The sequence below is a fragment of the Gouania willdenowi genome, chromosome 15, assembly GCF_900634775.1.
Source record: "Gouania willdenowi chromosome 15, fGouWil2.1, whole genome shotgun sequence".
In the NCBI taxonomy this organism is placed as follows: Eukaryota; Metazoa; Chordata; class Actinopteri; order Blenniiformes; family Gobiesocidae; genus Gouania; species Gouania willdenowi.
Window position 1 is genome coordinate 28,676,937 of NC_041058.1, and position 21,390 is coordinate 28,698,326.

The window sequence follows — 21,390 nt, forward strand, 5'->3', positions numbered from 1 at the left end:
ACACATTTTAAACAATTTTAATATTAACAGGGCTACATTGTTTTAACACAATCAAAAAACATGCACTGATGCTAAGAAAAAAGGTCTGCACAATTGCGTGTTAGCTCCCAATATCAGTTTTAATTTACACCAAAAACAGATGTCTGATGAAGGGCGGTCAGCCCGAAACATCACGGTTTTTTGGTGTAAATTAAAACTGAAATTGGGAGCTAACACGCAATTGTGCACACCTTTTTTCTTAGCTACATTGTTTTAAAACATTATACCATGTTAAACATTCTTGGGGTGAAGGAATGTCCCTGTTCAGAAACGTATTCAGATGACAGACAAAGCCTCTGCCACGACGCTGATTGAGTCAAAATAAAGATAACAGAAACAGACCAAGCAACCGACAAGGACTGGCAGCCCACAAGGCTCTGACAACCCGAACTGACTTAAAACAAACTGTTATATGGTTTTGTGGTTCTCTTTATATGGTGTGATTACGCGTGACTTAGGGAGATCTCCTGTCCGGCGGAGCCCGGTAGGAATTGATGGACAGCTGAGCATGGTGACGTTCCGCAGTAGAGCTGTTACGCATCCAGTAGAAATCTGGTGTTGGTGTCTCTAAACTGCCTGTATTGGTCAGTGGTTAGCAAAGCTTTTTGTGACCACACTTCTTCTTTTCCAAAAATTATTTTCTAAATTGTAGCCATTCAACACCACTAAGTAGACTACATATATTTTGCACTACAAAAGAAAAATAATAATGAATCAATCAATATATTCCCAAACCACATTATTACCAATTATTAAGTTGTTAAATACATGTCAGAGCAGATGGATGGTACTCACTTCATAATCAATATGTAGACGAAATACATTAATATCAATGTCAGAGCTTCCCACCTGAAAAAACACAGGTGAGTCAGTGCAATATCTCTAATTGTCAGTGACTTATCATTTAGATCAGCCAGTATTTAAAATGTTGAACTTACCAAACCACCTTTTCATCATATATAAACTGGAAAAAAAAAATAAAATAAGAAGCACAAACATTAGACTGATGTACAGCTGTAATACATCAATTTATAGAGCTGTATTTGGACTGATTTTCCTTAAATTGCCAATGAGTGTAACTTGTTTAATTTGACTCAAAATATGTAAGAGATAAAAAAAAACAAAAAAAATGGTAGATTTCATCATTGTTTTGGTCCTGGGAGTCACCAAATTTCTTTTTGGGTCCTTTTATCTTCATCGGGAGCTAATGGAAAATATGTGACTTCTGACAAATATTTTAGCCAGTGTTTCTAAACTCACTCTGGAGGGCCACAATGAAGCATGTTTGATATGTTTTCCTCTTTTAACACACCTTAATCTAATATAGAAGGGATATCCTAAGCAGTTCTAAGGAATTAACTAAGTATGAAAGCTAGGCAGCAGCATGCCTAGGGCTACAGCTTAACACCCACCTTTTATAAAATAAATAAAGAAAAATTAATTTCTGGATGTCTGTGTGCAGAACTATTTTCTCTGCTCTTTTTAGTCCTTGAGCCACTCACCACTATAAGAGCTGATATGGACAAGGTGTAATAGAAGGAGTCTCTGAGCAGGGGCCAGTGGGACAAATGGATCACCTAAAGGATAGAGAAATAGAAAAAGATTTGAATGCGATTTATGAGGTTAAAACCTGCTCAACATGATGTACGGTAGCTGGCATTCATCAACACCTAACACATCCAACTCCATTTGTATGCCTCTTTGTAATGCAATTGCTAAGTATGTTACTTCTTATCTTCCTGAGAGAGAGGTAATAAGGCCATTTCTGTTTAATTTGTATATCATTGTCATTTGTTAATTACACAAGTATTTTAGAGTACAATATTTAGGAGAGAATTAAATTGTCATTTTCAATTGCTATCCGGCTTTGTGTCTGGTATTTTTTCATTTCCTACTGCTTAAGAAACAGAAGACCAGAAACCAAAAAACTGATTTAGAGGAACGTTGAAGGAGTTATAAAAGTTTAAATAAAAAATATGAAACATTTAAAATTTCATTACAAATATGCAAGTTGTTATACATTTGTGAATCTTATATTGGTTTGTGGTGAAAAGCCTCCACTAGGTAGTCATATTTTACTTAGCTTATGCACTTGGAAAAGTCTTATAAGAAGATTTTTTGCACTACCACTTTAATATAGATTAACTACTGTAATTAACATTTTTATACCATTACCACACGAGGCACTGCTTTGACTGCTGACAGTTTCCGAGTAAAGCAACACCAGCATTCTCAACTTGCTGTGTGTGCATGCCATTTATGTGTCTTGGCCTGTGGCAAATTGCTGTGCTGTAACTCCTTTGAATATAGTGTTTAAATTATTTGATTAGAAATGTTGTAAGAATGTGTCCTGTACCTGCACTGAAAATATTCCACACACTCCAATAATGCAGAGAATGTTGAAGACAGCAGAGCCCACAATGGTACCCACCCCAACGTCACCTTTGGTGATGAACACACCTGTAGAAAAGCACAGCAAAACATTGCTTATAACCTATGACTAAGTTATCCTTAAGCTAACATTAATTACTGTGGCTAATTCAAAGTAAGACAAATAAGTAAGTCAAATATCAATTCTTCAGACTTTGTTTACACCTGATCAAGGGTGCGTCCTGTGCTCCTGCATAACTGTGTGGCATGGCAACTCTGGTGGAGCCATGGTAATGTCACATTTTCTGTATTGTATGACTACCTGGTCGCAGGTGTGCAAAACAGCCATGAAACCCATTGAGTCTTTAAATAAACAAGCAGTCAAAATTAATGACAAAAAACCTTGACAGTACCACCACTGTCGTGTTCTTACCAAATATAATTTCCTAATTTTTTATAATTTGTTAATTTACAATAATCTTTGCCTACTTTTTAAAGTTTTGAATGGAGCTGCTCCTCCTCTGAGAGGTTTTGTCTCGTTGACCTTGGAAAAAACAGCTCGCGTCACACGCTCTTCCTCCAGAGGACAGTGCAGTGTTCCCAAATATAGAACCACAATCACCAAATCGCAGGGGTGGAAAGAAACAAATTACATTTACTCTCGTTACTGTAATTGAGTAGTTTTCTTGTGTACTTCTACTTTTTTTGAGTACTTTTTAAAATCTGTAATTTTACTTTTACTTTAAGTAAATTATGTTTCAAGTAATAGTACTTCGCTACATTTGAAATAGATTCCATTACAGAGTAAAATAAATCCTGCACGCGGACGGGAGTCTGCTACATATGTGCTATTGAACGTACCCTAGAGGTGTTGTTAGAATGTATATGTCTATGGCCTGCTCTGTTGAATCACGTGGCATTACTCATATTGCTGCATCGCGACAAAGCCAGAGCGCTAAATTCTGATAAAGAGCAGGAAACTTGAGAATCTGCCGTCTGAAATCATCATGTTTTGTGGAGTTTACGGCTGCTCCAATCGTTCTAACTGAGAAAAGAGATTTAATAGAGTACCAAAGATTATCGGTGAGAAATGTAAAAAGCTCACAGAACAACGCCGTAAAAAGTTTTCTTAATCCCCCCCATGTATTACTGCCTGGCGCCGACCCTGGTCTCCTGTGCGCCTTGTCCTCCAGCAGTGCTAGATAAGCCACTGTGCATCTTTATGCATTGTGTGCGTAAAAAAGGAACTGAGTTTGATCTGTATACACGTCTTTTTATTTTTTTATTGCATGGGAGAGATGCGCCCCCCCCCCCCCCAAAAAAAAAGTAACCAAGTAACGTTTACTCTGTATACACGTCTTTTTATTTTTTTATTGCATGGGAGAGATGCGCCCCCCCCCAAAAAAAGTAACCAAGTAACGTTGACTCTGAGTACATTTTAAGTGAGCTACTTTTTACTTTTACTAGAGTAGATTTTTACACCAGTAACTTTACTTTTACTTTAAGTAAAATTTAATCAAAGTAACAGTGTTATGTTCTGTTGGGTGTTTTGTCATTCTGTGTCTTTGTTTATTCTGAGTCTTGTCGGTGTTTCAGGGATTCCTGTTTGTGGCTCCACCCCTCAGTGATGTCTGTGTGCTTGGGTGGTGATTGATTAGCTCCCTCGTGTTTTCACCCAGGTGTGGCCCATTCCCAATCAGGCCTCCTCCACTATTTAGCTGAGTGTTTGGACACAGTATGGCTGCGGGATCATTGTGTGTGATGTCAGGTTTGTTGTCGCCTTCCTCGTGTCTGGTCTTGTTCCCTGATTCCTTCATGCTGCCTGTTTTGGATTTTAGTTTTGATTTTTGAATTAAAAACATGGATTGGTTCCAAGAACGCTACTCCTGCATCCTGCCTCCATCTTTTCCTGCATTTGGGTCCACACCAACAGCTAACCGTGACAAACAGTACTTTTACTTAAGTAGATTTTTTACTGTACTCTTTCCACCCCTGCCAAATTGGCCTGTGGTCATTGGAATAGTTTGCCAACAGAGATCCTGGCCTGCACTGAGTTCTCCTATCTGTCTGACAAAGAAATGGCTGCTGTCTAAACAAAACTGTACACATTAAGGATGAAAGATGTTAATGTGAACTGTATGTTCTGTATTCATGATTGAGAAGGAGAGAGAGAGACAGAGGATAAGGGAGGGAATGGGAGAGTTCAAAGGGAGAGAATGAGTGAGAAAGGTATGCAGTGTAAGAGAAGGATTTTAGAGTGAATCTTGATTGTTGATACCTAGTTTTATCAATACTATACAAAGTGGTCAATTAGTTCACATTTCATTAATTCTGTGGATGTATAAGTTTTCTTTACTATACACCAACCTGCCCAGGGACTACAGGTGTAAATTACCATATTGTGCTTTAACCTGACACCAAGCATCTTTCCTGACTTTGTCTTGGTCAATGTGTTGTCAAATAAAAGCATACCAGATCCTGCTCCCACCCCTCCTGCTCACCTGCACATTCTCACATTCCGGTGCTTTTGTATGTATTGTTTTTTTTTTCAGGGGGCTTTCGCCTTTATTTATTGTCATATATGAAATTTGTTCTCTGCATTTAACTTATCCCTTGGAAGCGGTGGGCAGCCGAGCAGTTGGGGGTTAAGGGACTTGCTCAACATCCCACAGTGTTGGCCCGGGTGAGACTCGAGCCGGCGACATTCTGATTACAAGCCCGCTTCTTTAACCATTACGCCACCATTGACCACTATGTATATATGTGTTTTGATTGTACAATGACATAGAGAACAGTTTAAACCAGTGATTCTCAACTGGTGGGTCGGGACCCAAAAGTGGATCGCGGGCCTGTACTGGGTGGGTCCTGGAAAGCTGGCCAAAAAAAAAAAAAAAAATACTCAATGTCTGTCATGTTGGATTTGTCTTTTATTCTGAAAGAAACTTTTCTTTTGACAGGCATGCTGTGAAAAGTATGTTGCACAGCAAAATATATAGATTTATGTTTTAAAAAAGATTATACTGTATATGCGTGTTTTCAACAGCTCTCTTTGAAAAAAAATTAATTTGGTTGGTTGAATTAAAAAAAAAAAAAAAGTGGGTCGCGATTTGATGACCGAGGCAAAATGTGGGTCCCAGGGTGAGACGGGTTGAGAACCCCTGGCTTAAACTGTCTAAAACTGTCACAGCCCTGTCACAACAGAAAAATCACTCCTTTTTCGCCCTGATGAAGAAACCGCCCAATGCAGCCCACCACTCTATAAAACCACCAAGGTGCAAATATTGTGTTTCTCACCAATGACAGAGGTGAAGAGTTCAGGTGCTGAGCTGCCTGCGGCCATAAAGGTAGCTCCTGCCACATCCTCACTTAGGTTGAGTCGCTGATGGAGACAGAGATACAGAAGCTTTTGAAACAGTGAAGAAGTGTCAATGTAAGAAGCAGTGATTGCTTTGATGACCTCCTTACCTCACAAATCTTTTCTAGTGATGGGACAAAGTAGTCATCACAAACCAAAGCCAGAGCATAAAACATGTAGACAGCCTGCAAGGACACAAACAGTTAACGGTTAATGTTCAGGTAAAAAACAGAATGGGCATGCTGCAGACTTAGACCCATATCAGAGCTTCTTTTGTTTTGGTTTCTTTATATGTTGCATATTTACAAACAATACATTCACTGCAAAATGTTTACAAAATGTTTTAGGACGGGAATGCAGGCAGAACAGACAATTCACATTGCAGTCCGGTATGCCTTCAGTCTAAACTAACCACTGCTACAATGTGTTACTTGTTTTATTCATATGTCTAATCTTATCAATGTGTTGTGGTTTTGAATATTTTTTAATTTCATACACTGTCAAGTAAAAGATCATGAACACGAGATTGGACAGTTAACAGACCAGCCAACTTCCACTTTTGTACGTGTAAACAAAAAGAAACGTCTGATAAAAGTGCTGTTTTAGCAGTATTTTCCTTATCCATCACAGTCATCTAGACCCCACAAGCAACAAAAGACAGGTGTGTGATAGGCAGAGCAAAGAGAGAGCAGCAGTTGTCACTCACGAAGAGGACGTGCAGGCCCACAGCTCCTTCGACGCGCTCCTGGTTGGTAAAGTAATCCCTGGGGAACTCGTGGATTGCTGTATAGACGAAAACAACAAGCACTCATGATGGAATATGGATACAGCAACACCAGAAAAAAAAATGTATTGATGGTAAATGAGACTAACCATAAGGGCTTCTGAAATGTTCAATTAACAATAAATCAGAAAGAATGACAAAAGACACTTAACTGGATTGGAATCCAACCTGTGGTTCTAAGTTTGATAATTACTGATCACTGCTATCATATCATTGCTCTAGCCTCAGACAGCAGGCTGGCCTTCTCCAGCCGGAGTCATACTCAGGTTGTTCAGTAACTAGGAGGAAACTACAAACAATACAAATATCTGCAGTGAAGATTTGCTCCACTTTGAATAGATTTCAAATGGTAGATGTTTTCTCAGGATGTGACCACTTTAGTTAGCAGGTAATAAATAATGAAAGCTACACAAGTCTGGCCTCTAATATCATGGTTGATACAACATTCATTATAATATGCATGGATAACAGACTTGCAGACGTTTGTAGGTCAGACTGCCCTAAGCAGGCTAAATACCACAGCACACGGATAGTACACACCAAGGTCTCTGCAGGAGGAGATTAACATGTTTTGACTAACCCTATCAGTAACACTCATTAACAGAGAGACCACCGAGCAGCAGCAGATTCACAGGGACACATGCTTCTCAGCTGGTTAACCTCTGAATCCCAGACCGGTCTGTCCGTCCTAAACCGTTTGACATATTAAACCATATTTCTCACCAGGAATTTTTCACAGCATATTTTTGGCGTGGAAAACTTTAAAATGTATAACTTTCTGAGTCTGAGGGCCAAATTTAGTGAAGTAAAGCTAAAGTTTTTTTCAGCCTTACTTAAAAGCTAGAAGTTATTTGTTGAATTGGTGATGATGAATGTAGTTTACTGTGTTTAAATAATGGGCAATAAAGAGCCAGAAAACCTGTAACATGTCTGTGATTCAAACCCCTCCCTGGTCAGTCATCCTGCTACAGATGGTGATGTGAAGTGAATTTAGGTTGATATTGGCATTTGACAGATATTCAGCTAAAAATAGAACATCTTTGACTGAAGTGGTTTGAATATTTTTAAACCTCTTTGGTGGTTGGTTTGGCAGTGGGATTGGACATCTCAAAAATGTTTAAACCACTTTGGTCAAAAAAATAGAAGCCATTATGTCAAACTAACTTCACCATATTTCGGTTTCCGTGTCCGTGCATTCCTTTATTTAGATACTTTTTTTGTTGTTAATGTACCAATATAGGAGCCATAGCAGGCTCCATCACTTTCCCTCACCCATCCTTTCGAGAAAATCCCAAAGGGGATTAGGAAGTTTCACACTGTCTAAAACCAGCAAGTTGTTGATTGAATTTTTACCAGCTACAATTGGCCACTTTTGGACGCAGGCCACACAAGGAAGTGCTACAAGTTCATCCTTTCATTGCCAGTAATTGTCAACCCTCGTTCTTTGCAAAACTATGTTAACTTCTGCACTTTCTAGTGAATGAAGTCCTTAATACATATTCTCTAATCTCATTTGACATATTTTGGCTGTTGTGACCATTGATCTAATCTCACAATGCAGCGTGTAGCTGACATGTTGGACTGCTCTGTTGGAAAGGCATTAAATAAAACAATATAAATAACAATAAATATCAGCATGAACATTAATATTACAACTACTATATTGACTGAAATTAATATAAATAGTGCAAGTACTCCTCCTACTAGCTCCACGTGTGAGAAAATCGATAAACCTTGTGATCACATAACTACACTGGTTCAGATGAAATGCCTAAAACAAAGCAGCACATCCAATGTTTTGATGATACAAATGGACCAGTTTGTGTATCAGGGTGGCCATGCATTTTGATGTCACTTTCCCTCTCCATCTTGATCTGACAGAGCAGAACACATGAACTTGTCCCTCTCACATGCCCAATTATGCTACACCATCATTCAGAACTGTAAAAAGCATTACCTGTTCAATATGAGTCTGCAAATTAGTATCTGATCTAAAAATAAACTCGGTCCCATGGAATTCTGCTAGCCTGTGTGTATTTGAGGTTTGCTTGGCATGTAATGGTGTACGCAAATTTTGTACATTTGTGTGCTCTGTGTGTATGCTTGTGTAATGTGAAGGCACCCCAGTGCGCAGTGACATTCTCCCTCTCAACAGCAAAAAGCCTGAAAATCAGGAGGCTGAACCACAGTGTGTCGTGCTCATTGGAGGTGACAGGAGCAGTGAATGAGAGAGAGGAACAAGACATTCAAATAATAGATTATTTATCCACTATACATGATTTGTGTTGCAGAAAATGTTTATTGTATGTAATCATTCCTCTACACTAAAGGTACAACGATTCATCAATTAGATCGATGAAATGTTTTATATCCGTACTATTCAACTACATCAATTTGTGGTCGGCAAGTTGGTCTTCCAGATAACACTAATCGATCTAAAAGGTTTGGTTTTAAAAAGGTAATCAATCGATTGCATTGATACAAGGAATTAATACATTGGATCTAAGCATGGCAGACTTTATATGGATGTGTTTAAACCACTTTTAAATTAAAGACATTACTGCCAACTCTATCGGCTGTTCATGGCGTTGTTGCCACGCGCCAGCAGACAACAAATCACAGCATGGCGGAGAAGCCAGAGAACAAGAAATTGATCAATCCACCTTTGGGTCCAGTGTGTGGAAATACTTTGGCTTTTGCACAGATGGTGATTTTCTAAAGGAGTCGCTTGCTGTGTCAACCGTCGACCGCCAGGCACTTCTGGCAACATTCACTGCATCAGCAGGTTATACTATCATGTTAAAACAAAAAGTATCAGGTTCAACCACTGCTCATTTAACCTGAACAGATCTTGGTTGTGCTTCACTAATATGTAATTTCAATGAAAATTTACCTAGTATTGACAATGAGAGCAAAAAAGGTTAACATCATTTTAATTAAAACTGAAATGTTGGTTGGACTTTATTCCAATATAATGTGAAAACTTTTGCTATTAAATGTTGTTTACTTATTTATGTCCATAAATAATTTATAGACGATTCCCTTACAAGAAACATCAGGAATCTAGGAAAGCTCACCTGCACTGTACAGTATTCAGTGTAGGAAGATAAGGGTTATTAATAATGGGTTATATGAATGAGAATATTAATTATGATTAATAATATTACTTCAACTTTTACAAGGGTGCCACTGCTTTTAACAGGAGAAATATGTCCAAGTTTTTAGACTAAACCCATTAATGTGAAACCAGGGAAGCAGATTCATACAGCAACATCTATACCTTAATACACAGCTTTAATGAATCAGAGGAATCAAAGATTACGTTTCAACTTTTATTCAAAATTCAACAATTAACACAGTCAAAATATCAATTAAAATGGGATAATTAAAACATGATAAATGTATCATGCATTTCTATGCTAATAAAAGTGAAGATTATATGTAATAAAGTGAAATCACTATTCTAGGAGAATGCTAGTCTACTAAATATTGAATAAAAATGCAGGATACATATTTGAATAATAAGATCATAAAATCAAAAAATAAAGTCATAGAGAGAGCTCATAAAACAAAGAGGGGAAGACAGACAGGGGAGAACGGACAAACATGAATGAGATGAACTGTGTGGAACATGTTGTGAGTGTATGTATGTGTGTAGCGATGGAAGTATGTATGTGAGCTATTGTGGATCAAGTTTGCTGATCAGAGTTCATTCAGGTACCTTGAAGATGATGTCCGGTAGAACTAGGTGCTGTGTTGAAGAAGCGCAGCGGGACGTGCCACCCTTGAGTTCTGTTATGTTCCAACAGATTAGCCCCTTCAGCCAATCCAGGCGGTTCTGGCCTTCACAGCTGGGTTAGAAAAGCTCGTGGCTAACCAAAGTGGGTCACGGGCCGGGCTTCTTTCAGCTGTTACGCACGTCACTATGCTGGATTCGTCCGAACCAAGCAAGCTGTCATTTCCAGAAATCTAACTGTTTCAACTAAAAAATAAAATAAAATAAATGAATAGATGGGGAAGGGAAACGCGTTGAGCATGATTACAATTTTGTGCTCAGAGATGCATTGTTTCAGGGTTGTTTTGTTTGTCCCACATATACTAACTCGCAGGGGTATGATAACATGTAAATCAGTGGTTCCCAAACTTTTCTCTGGTGACCCGTTTTTTTTTAAAATGACAAACCATTGAGACCCAATTCACAATAGGCCTCATATATAAACTGTGAGAGAAGCAAATTTGTGCATAAATTAACATTCCTGACTATTTTCATCGCCATTTCTGCATCACATTATCTTATCCTGAATAGGTAAACCATCAATTTTGTTTCACGTATGTGTTATTGAAAACATATACACATGTTAGATACTTTATAAATCACACCAAATAAAAGATTTTAGGCAGAGTAAATAGGCTATATCATTGTTTTTTATTTTCTGTCATCAGTAAAACATAACCTACATTTTAATTTCTTTTAAATCAGGCAAAAATAAGTGCATTTTAGCCAGTTAACAGGTTCTCTTTTAACTTGGGGCAAAAAATAACACATGCTGATATTTGAAACTCAGACTGTGGGGATGTAAAGAGCGATTAACTCACTGCCATTGACGAGATAACTCGTCATTTGCGTTTTTCACGGGGATTACTAGAAAACACCCTGGCTGAGGTCCCTCATCAATATCTAAACTGTGGTGTGATGTAGTGACCAACTGTGCCCTGAAGATGGCAGCAGTACATCTTTAGATGTGAGATTAGCCACTGATGCTACCCAGCAAAGGAGGAAGAAGCAGGATTGAGTGAGATTATGGTGCTACTGAGTGATAGTGTGAATTATCCAGCAGCTCACAGCTCCACATACTAACATAGAACATGTATGGACATGAGTCGATTATTGATGATGTTGCGATGGTGAGATAAAACCATCAACTAACAGGGCCAAACGGGTCATCGCTGCGTGTCGGGAGGAGGGGTACAAAATACCCCCAGCCTGTGAGCCAGATAGCAAAATAATAGGTGACACGTAGGAGGTAGCAGCGCACCTTTGGATAAGAGATCATCCATGCTCAGCAGAGTTAAGAGGGAGAGGAGGAAAGGTGTTTATGAGACAGAAAATGGCGCTACGTACGAGAGTTGACGTTCCAACAGCGCACAGCAGCGCACACTCGACCAGAGCATGTGTGGAACTCATGGATAGTGTGGCGATGGTGAGATAAAACGATATAAAAAAACGGGGAATGCAGTGTCCGGGAGTTAGAGGAAGTTGCGTGTGTGCAGATTGACAGGAGAAAAACTTGGAAGAACGCCAAAATACAGTAAGAAATCATTTTAACTCTGACCCAGATAGCACAATAATAATAATTTTGCCATCAAAAGCCCGGTCTCAGTGTTTTTTTTTTTTTTGTTTTATATAAGGAAACAATGTTCAGATGTTAGAGTTGTCACTAAAGCAAAAAAAAAAAAAATAGCTTTAAAGTCACTGACAGGGTTTTTTTTTTAGAAAAAGGCTTTTTTCTCAGCTTTTTGCTCTGAAACTGAAGATTTGTGTAAAACTTGCTCTATTCGACATCTGATTACAAAAGAACAAAATGAGCCAGAAACAAATACTTTTTTTTATGAAAGTAGAGGCTTTCAGAATCTGGTGTCAGATTTCAGATAGTCATAGTAGAAAATATTCTGTGGGTCTTTAAAATCAGTCAAAATGCTCAAAAACAGCTGGCACTGAGGGGGGTAGAAATTTTGAAAATGGATGGCAATTAATGAGTTAAATAATCTAAAAAAAAAATAAAAAAATGTGTGTGCTTACAAGTAGGCATTAAACAATGAACAAAGTCCATGTAGAATACAGAATAAGTAACTTTTTTGCACAGTGTGAACATATATTTACAAACCAACTCAATATATAAACATTTACTTAAAAAAAAATTCTGGGTCTATTATAAAAGGCCAATACCTGCCTCAATCTGCTCCAGAATCAACACCAGTCCAACCAGTGCTCTGGAGTTCATTATGAGCTGGAGGTTATGGACCATGGCCGTGGTCCTGGTCCTGCTGGTTCTTGTCCATGAACCATGTCCCTTAATTATTGAATTGAATTGAATTGAATTGAATTTAATTAGGCTAGTGTTTGATTTGGGAATAGTAGCTGTTACTGTGGATATGTTGATGGTTTTTCTCTGAGTTAAGTCGTCATGGATGGATAAAGAGTTTGAAACATAGTGTAAAGGTGAGATCATAATGACCGTAATGAGATAGATGAAAGATTCAACAGTTAAAATAAATAAAAACATTAAGTCAGCAGTAAAATCATGATAAATCTCCCTCTCAGTCATATGCAGTAGAGAAAAAGAGCCTTTAACTTGGATTTAAAGATGTTTTAAAGATCTGACTTTAGCTCTGCTGTAGTTTGTTCCACTTCTTTGTTTTAAAATAGGGCTTGAGACTGTGACCAATCTGGTACGTATAGGGTGATCTTATTTTATACGGAGTGACTAAGCGCTTCGTCACATCCCACAGAGTACACTTCTCTCTCTCTCTGTGCTGCAGGTGAGGAGACGGTGTACGCTCACACATCTTGGCTGCAGGTGAATGAGCCGAGTATAAACACCAATGTGCTCCTTTGGAGTGCACGCGGTCCGCTATGAACAGAGCCAGACATAATGAGTCGTTCACTGAGTGCGCGCTCACATTGAGAGCAGCAGTAAAAAGGAAAAACGTGCTGAGCTCAGCAATAGAGCGTACACACTCATCATAATCATCACGAAGGGACCAGAACTGATGGACTATGATACCAGGAAGAGATGTTCAGCAGTGGTTCTCCCAGAGCAGGGGTCTGCAACCTGTGGCCCTGGAGTCTAATGTGGTCCTTTGGCTTTTTTGCAATGGCTCCCTAAAGCTTTTTTTTTTTAAAAAAAACTATTGAAAGTATTTTTTTTACAGAGGCTATTAATGATTAATGACAAAATCAAGATATAACAATTTGTTCCGTTCTGCAATGACTCAGCACCTTCCTACTTCACCTCCTGCAACATCTACAGACCATCAACTTTCCTGCACCTGTGGCTAACCTTAAGTTTTAAATCCCTGGTAAAATACAGACATGCAAACACCAAAGGTGTGAAAAAGGTGACAATTTTTTTTTTCCATCGTACGGGAACCTCTCCCAGATTTTAACACAAATTAAGCAATCTTAAACTCTGAAGAGTACACTAAGACAAAATACACTATTTTCTTCCAACAATAACAAAAAAAAAAATTATTCATGCCATTTAGGTTGTGGTTTGTGAAAAACAGTTAGAATATATAAATGAAGAATTGTGATAAAGTAAAAGTATCAAACATGTGTACAGTTATTTGTTACTTAACACCAGTGCTGCTGAGCTACTGGTTTTAAAGTCAGTCATTTTAACAGTTTCCATCATGTGTCTTGTTTCTGAACAAACCTCTCAGAGCAGCTTTCTTTGTTGATCCATGAGATTTTTACCAGACACTCTTTCTTTCTCCACTGCTTTTGCTTTGTTCTCAGCCTCACTTTCATTGTAGGGTTCTTATTCTTACTATGAGTTTTATATTGCTAAGAGCTTTGAGATGACTCACATTATTTTTATTCTGTTTTTTTTTTTTTTTTTTTTTTAATTTTTATCTAATTTCTTCCAGAAAATACTGGTTTTCAACTCAGTAAACAAAAAGCATAATAAATAAAGAAAACCATAATTAAACAGAAATAAATGTCAAAATAAGTGTAATTTAAAACCACGTGTAAGCTCTAATTGAAAGGTAGCTATAGATTTTACTGACATGGATTATTCTTACTGCTCCTTTTTAATTATTAATAATCATATGTCATATAAAGATGGATGAATGAGAACAGCATTATTGTCACCATATTTCCCCTCAGGGATCAATGGTTTACTTTATCTGATCAGGTTTACTAAGTTTTGATCAACTTAATTTAAATGATCCTGATGATATTATTCCAGATGTTTAGACAAATAGACACAAAATGCATCAGTTACTTCACCACTAGGGGGCAGAATATTAGAAGCTATCAACAACTTGTTCCCACAGATCTTCTGTAGCTCTGATGAGATGTTGCTCATATTAAACACTGAGCAGGTGAAGCTGACGGAGGCTGCTAAGCCCCTCCCTCCTTGTTTGTAGCTTCACTAGAAATAAGTGGAGCTTCACAGACACTAAAGTTAAGGGGGAACAGCTCAGCTCTGAATTTAGGAGTGTGTGATGAGTTCCTTAGTTTGTTTTTGGTAGTTTAGTCGGTATTGCGGGTGAGCCATTCAACTGTTCAGTGCTGGAGCGGGAGGGGGAATTAATGAACGACCCCTTCATGATGACAGTGTTTCATTCACATTATGTCACCTTCAGTGGATTCAATTTTTATTGGTCTATTAAATGATTCCTTAACGTGGAAGATATAGGGCCCTACATACCTGATAAGTGTCTGTGTGTTCTCCTGTTCAAGTGAAATCGGTCCAGTCCAATCATGTGACCTGTTCCAAGCAGGTCCAAAATCACGTCAACAACTGTGAAATGAGCAAAAAACTTTGTTACCACATACTTCAGTAATATTACATGGCCATAGTGTAACAACAAGGGAAGTTCTGAATACAGGTCAATGATATAATGCTGCTGCTTTCAAGACTGTTATTGTTTCCTAGCTTACCAGCGGCTAACTGGCAATCCTGCATCAAGTTAGATGTAACGTTCATAATATTGATGAGGGAATATTGTAGCAAGCGTATTGGTAGTAGAGTAACAACAGGGTGAAATAAAACTTACCAGAATTTGGAATGGGGGTCTGCAGGACGAGCTCCTCTGTAGTTCTGTTTGGTCCACGGGGATTCGTCCATTTTTCCCTGAATTTTTACCCACAGTACCAGGAAATAATGTTCTCCTCCTTTGACCAATGCTGTGTCTTGTTGGACTCAAATTTAAATGTTTTTTTTTATGTCGGATGTGTGATGGTGGAAACAGAAAGAATCGGAGCTAAAACACGCCCTTGCTCCAAGTTAGCTCCAGCTCCTGCCCAGTGGAAAAGGGTATGTGTCAACAAGAGTGGAAACCGTGAGTGTGGTAGAATGGTAGTATAGTGCCTCATGTGGCTCAAATGTGTACTGCAAATATAAATCTTAAAAGAGTAATGATAGGTTCTCACCAAACGTCAAAAGCATCAAAAGCATCAGGTTTACATAGACAATACATAGAGGACGCACTTCTAGGAAGCATCAGAGATCCCGTTGCGCGTCCCGCGCCTCTTGTGTGGCGCGTTTTGAAGCTTTTCGCGCGGCGAACACCTTTCACGTGTGTCCAGCACCTCCAACGTGGCTGGATTGTTCAACTTTTGGGGCATATTGCGGCGCGTCGACCAATCACCAATCAGGAGCGTTCCCCAACTGTGTCGTATTCAGAATAATGAAGGAAAAAACCTAACCGGAGGCAGAGACAGATGGACAGGCACTCTTCTGCTGGCATAGAGCGCCTGTAATTGGTGTCTTGAAAGGAGATGCGAGCGCCAATGTGGGTCAGCAGGTCATCAAACTTGGCAAGGCAGAGACAGAAGTAGCACTGAAAGCAACTCTCGTGAATATAGAAACGGCGCAGAGGTGCAAATAAAGCCAAGCCACTCTCTCGATAATGTAGAGCCGATGAACGGGGGTCGGAGGAGGCGTGTTCAGCAAGGGACTCCAAACTTTATTCTCCATTCAAACACACTTCTCTCTAGCCCTTTAACATCACAGTGCACACACTGAGTCACACCAAAATACATCCGACCAGAAACACAGCCTTCTCAACACAATGTTCCCCAGCCCCTCCACTTGATGCACTCCCTTCCCAACTTGTTTGGATGCGCATTCCGAGCATCTTCGACGCTGGTGACAAGCAGCTGATTCAATGAGCACTAAGCGTCCAACTATGGGCGTGAGGCACGCCTGAAACGCATTTGGTGTGAACGTATCATAAATAATATTGCAAATTTTTTGGCAACCCAGGTAAAATCTTGTGTGACCCTTCTGGCTTCCCCACAGAATCCAAAAACGTGAAAAAGGTTGTTTGGAGTCTCTGAATTACCAGTAGTGAATGAGGGTGTGAGTGGTTGTCTGTGTGTGTGTGTTGCCCTGCGATGGACTGGCGCCCTGTTCGGCGTCTACCCCCATCTAATGTCCAATGAGAGCTGGAGATAGGAACCAGCAGATCCCCGCGACCCTGTAAAAAGGAGCAAGCGGGTCAGAAATTGGATGTATAGATGGAAATTCCCGAATAGGTAATGCCCTCCCTGTGTGGGAATTATTAAATTATTTTGTATATGTTGTGTTATTGCAGCAGGCATAGTTTCCACATCTATACATGCCAGTTATTGTCAGCCACGTGGTTTGTTGGGAGTCATGTTTTTGTACATGACAATATTTTTGATAAATGAGAAAAGGGGTGGAGACTGCCAGAAGTTCTTCAAAGATGGTTCTGCTTGAAGCAAATGCAAGTGTCTGTTAATTATTTGTTTTATCTGTCCTCCCTGACTTGAAGATCTAAATAATGTTAAATTAGTGACTAAACAAGAACTCTGTCAGCACAATTGTGCTAGAATAATATAAAAGTATCACTGACACCTATGATATAAAACTAATGATTTACAAATCATTGTAAAGCCTCTCTCAATATTTAAGGCTTTTGTGCAGTGACACACACTGACACTGTTGTGGGGTCACAAATATAATATGGCAATGTATCCTTTCTTGATCACCTGTTGACATCTTTCTCCTGGATGAAGAAAGGTGTCACTTGAGAAAGGTGCCAGACTTTGCAGCTTTGGAGTTTATCACATCCAGTTATCTAGAAAACACAATGGGCTGTCTTGATTAGCATAGGGCAAAAAAATTAAGTTCAGTACTCTGGAGATATGTGTGGTTGTGCATGTGAAAGTATACAATGCATCAGGCAAGACAACAGAGTTACTAAGGAAACACTGCTCCAGCCAGTTTGACAACCCAAAAATAAAGCCAACAGGCTTTTGTGCATATGTTTTCTATTCATATTGGTGATTAAATGATCTTGCCAGTGAAGAATTCTAGAGGTACCATCTAAACTATGTGTGTGTGTGAGGCCAAAGTTAGATACAGTATAAATAGTTCTACTAAATAAATCACATTGGATTTTTCTTTTTTCTTTACAAATTGATGACATAAATCGTAACTTAACACTGTTTTTTTTATTTTTTTTTTAAATTATCTTCATCGTAAAAATATATAACCTGAATATAACTAAAGAAATCTGCTTTTCAAAGCTTTAATAAATAGAGAGCTGTGTAGAACAGAGTAAACCTTTTTTGTTAGTGAGAGTACAGTGGGCTGTGAGTCAATTGGTTTGTTGCACCGGGCAAGGAAAATTTACTTCCGCATTTGACGGTGTGGGGCACAACACTTCCGTCCAATGACGAGACAGTGTGAGCAGCTGAGTCTTTGACAGCTCTCGCTGCACTGTGCCCCATATGACGTTACATAAAAAACAGTGTTTTGTATTTTTGACAGTACATTATGTGACAGCTCTTCTACGCCAGCAGCACCGAATGTTTATCAAACTGTCAAGCAACTTAGCTGTAAGTGCATCAAGCTTCCAACAAAATCTAAATATGATGCATATTTGTTTTTGTATTGTATTAGTTTAAACGGTAATAAATGCTGGCTACATACTCTTGGAGTTCAAAATATCAGTCCAATATGTGCATCTATTACTGTTTAGGATTACACAAACTTTGAATAGCTGATGCTTTAATTTAAAGTCCTGTAAATCTTTAAGTTTAGTGAAAGTTAGGCAGGCACACACACACTAAACGACAACAAAAAAATATGAAAATGACTCAAAATACACTAAACGAAGTACTTATAATCCCACATAAATGCATACTTCCGACGGGCACTGTACATTACAGAAAAAAGCACCAAACAAAAAAATATATAAAAATGAGTTAAAAAAAAAACCCAACACATTTATCATGCGCATGTCTCATAGAATTAAACCAGGGAAATTGCACACGCTATTTTACTTTGCACCTGCAAATATACCCCTTTATAATGCAACAACTCTTCTTAAGCTCCCACTATATGAATACATACTTCCGACGGGCACTGTATTCGACTTCAAAAAAACATACATTTACAGAAAAATACAACAAAAATATGAAAATGGCTCAAAATACACAAAACTAAATACTTACACCTCTTATGCTCCCACATGAATACATACTTCCGACGGGCACTGTACTAGTTTAAATAAATCAATAAACAAATAAATACTGTGTGTGTGTTCTGCGAGACACTGATAACCAAACTCCATAGTGATTGTAGCGCCAATCAGAAAAGTAACAACACAGCGCAAAACAAAACATAAAGCTCCAAACTACATGAGTGAGTAAGTAAATTAAAGTATTATCTACAATTCGGCTGTCTTTTCTTAAAAAATAAAAATATTTTTTTACCTTTGAACCGAGTAGCTTCCATGCACGGCACGACACAGAATCCGCAGTTTTCCAGATGGAGTATTAAACGGGTTGAGGTCAATACTGACTCTAGTGAAACAGCGCGTTATTGAGCAACAGTTATACGGTTTAAACAACTTGTACCCCACACACACACACACACACACACACACACACACACACACACACACACACACACACACACACACACACACACACACACACACACACACACACACACACACACACACACACACACACACACACACACACACACACACAGACCTTCCGTGCTTTTCAGTTAGATGTTAATGCATGTCCACAGGTCCTGTATGTGCATGTGTGAGATTCGGGCCTATGTGTGTGAGAAGCATGTCCCTAAAAATAACAGAGTGCAATGTAATTTCCCTTCAGGAATTAATAAAGTAATTGAAAATTCAAGTGACAAATGTAAGACTGTACAGCATTTATTTTGCTAATTAATTGATTAATCTATAATCTTAAGACAATTAGATACTTTTTTTTAAAAATTAAACAAGTTTGCTCAGTAACACTCCAAAAGTGTCTGACCTTCCACTTGTAGGCTCTCACATTAACAGTTTGAAACAAAAGACTTACTTAAATACAATTCCTCGTTTACAATGTATTTTATTCCCATATATGACGTACTGTGTAGAACTCTGAGGCACCACTTTTAAGACCATTGTTGATATTGTTTTAGGGTCATTCCATGTCATTTCAACAAATGACTCACGCACTTCAGTCTAAAAAAAAAATCAGACTTTTTTTTTACCAATTGTTCCTTAATTATTCAACTGACACACTGTAGTTTTTTGTTTGATCGGAAAAATATTTTTTGAGGTATGGCTAATTTAGGGCCCTATTCTCCCGTATGGACTTAGCACTTTTTTACGCGCCACTCTTCTGCTCTTATTCTCCGGTCCAGGCTCCTGACACGCATACCGTACGTAAGTAAACCAAAAGCGCATAGTGTGTGAATGAAGGAGGTCTGAAGCAAAGGAGGCAAACTTGGCCATGATGTCATTATTTTTGGGGTTGTCTAGAAATCACAGAACATGGAGTTTTCCCAACGCTTGTAAATGTCATTGGAATCTGTGAAAATGATAAAGCGCACTTTTAATTTGAAACTAGGGATGTCCCGATACAACTTTTTAATTTCCGATATGATACCAATATTGCACCCTTACATATCGGCCGATACCGATATTGATCCAATACAATATCAGCATGACTCATACATACTTTTATTACTTTTTTTTCTAATAAAAATAATATCTACTTATTTTGTAGTGTGGAATGTTAGAAAAGGGTTGATAAGTGATGTTACGCAAACAGAGAACAATAGTCAGCAACAACTGACCCATTTATTATTAACCAATTGGTTACATATATTTTTACCTTCAACATAATATCTACAGTATTCTACAATTGAATAAAAAAAAAGAAAATTAATTGAAAAATCAGAAATTTGAATCCGATATTCGTTTTCAGAATGATATTGAACCGATATCTGTATCGGATTGGGACAACCCTATTTGAAAAGCCTTCGTTGATAAACAATGTAACAGGTTGATTTGATCAGATTATTGATCAGTTATTAGAGTGTGAGGATTGGTCGCATTCTTCTGCCCGAACCACTAGAGTTGTCACGATACCAAAATGAGTAACCACGATACTATACCAGATCATGTTTCTGGGTAATATCGCGATACTGACGCCTTTTTTTATTACTGCTATTTTTATGAACTGCAATGTATTTTTACAATTAGAAATACTTATTAATTATAGTGTTGTTTGGTGCATGATAAGAGTACATGAACAAAAGCATATAAGCAATAAAAAACCAATAAATTAAGTTAGAATTTACATGGTTGAAATTAAAAAAATAATAAATAATCAGTTTCCTTTGCGCATCAATTTGTTTAACTAATAAAAATAATCAACTTAGGATATCAAATCCACTGTCTGAAAAAAAAAAAGAAAAAGACATTTGACAATAATGATTATTCTCCAACATAATAAACCATAGAGGATAAAATACAATAAACAGGAGGGGGTCGACTGCGCTGCCGCAAAGATGACAGCTTAAAAGTTTCACTCCTCCGACATTTGGTGTTAAACTGCCCTTTAAACTTGACAAACGCGACTTGAACTAACGTGAATAGATGGATAAGGGCAAGATGTGGACGCGGGACAAGCAGACTAAGATGAAAACCAAGAAAAACCAACAGACTGTCGACTCACAGGACGGCGTTAGCTATGAGTGCTCACGAGCTAATGCTAACCGCAGTCTGCTAGCCGAGAATGAGGAAGAAGGGGAAGACGTGGAGGTCAGTCTACACA

At 38.3% G+C, this 21,390-nt stretch overlaps 1 protein-coding gene across 1 annotated transcript in view; it reads right to left on the minus strand.

Annotated features, from left to right (window-relative positions):
- The window catches only part of slc24a3 (solute carrier family 24 member 3), a 115,866-nt gene that overhangs the window by 17,131 nt on the left and 77,345 nt on the right, over positions 1–21,390 (minus strand). Inside the window, exons 3-9 of the mRNA XM_028468663.1 lie at positions 6,471–6,547; positions 5,875–5,949; positions 5,704–5,788; positions 2,396–2,499; positions 1,542–1,616; positions 978–1,003; positions 835–888 (exon numbers count right to left, since the gene is read on the minus strand). Coding sequence (XP_028324464.1) covers positions 835–888; positions 978–1,003; positions 1,542–1,616; positions 2,396–2,499; positions 5,704–5,788; positions 5,875–5,949; positions 6,471–6,547 — 496 coding nt within the window. The remainder of the gene's footprint in view (positions 1–834; positions 889–977; positions 1,004–1,541; positions 1,617–2,395; positions 2,500–5,703; positions 5,789–5,874; positions 5,950–6,470; positions 6,548–21,390) is intronic.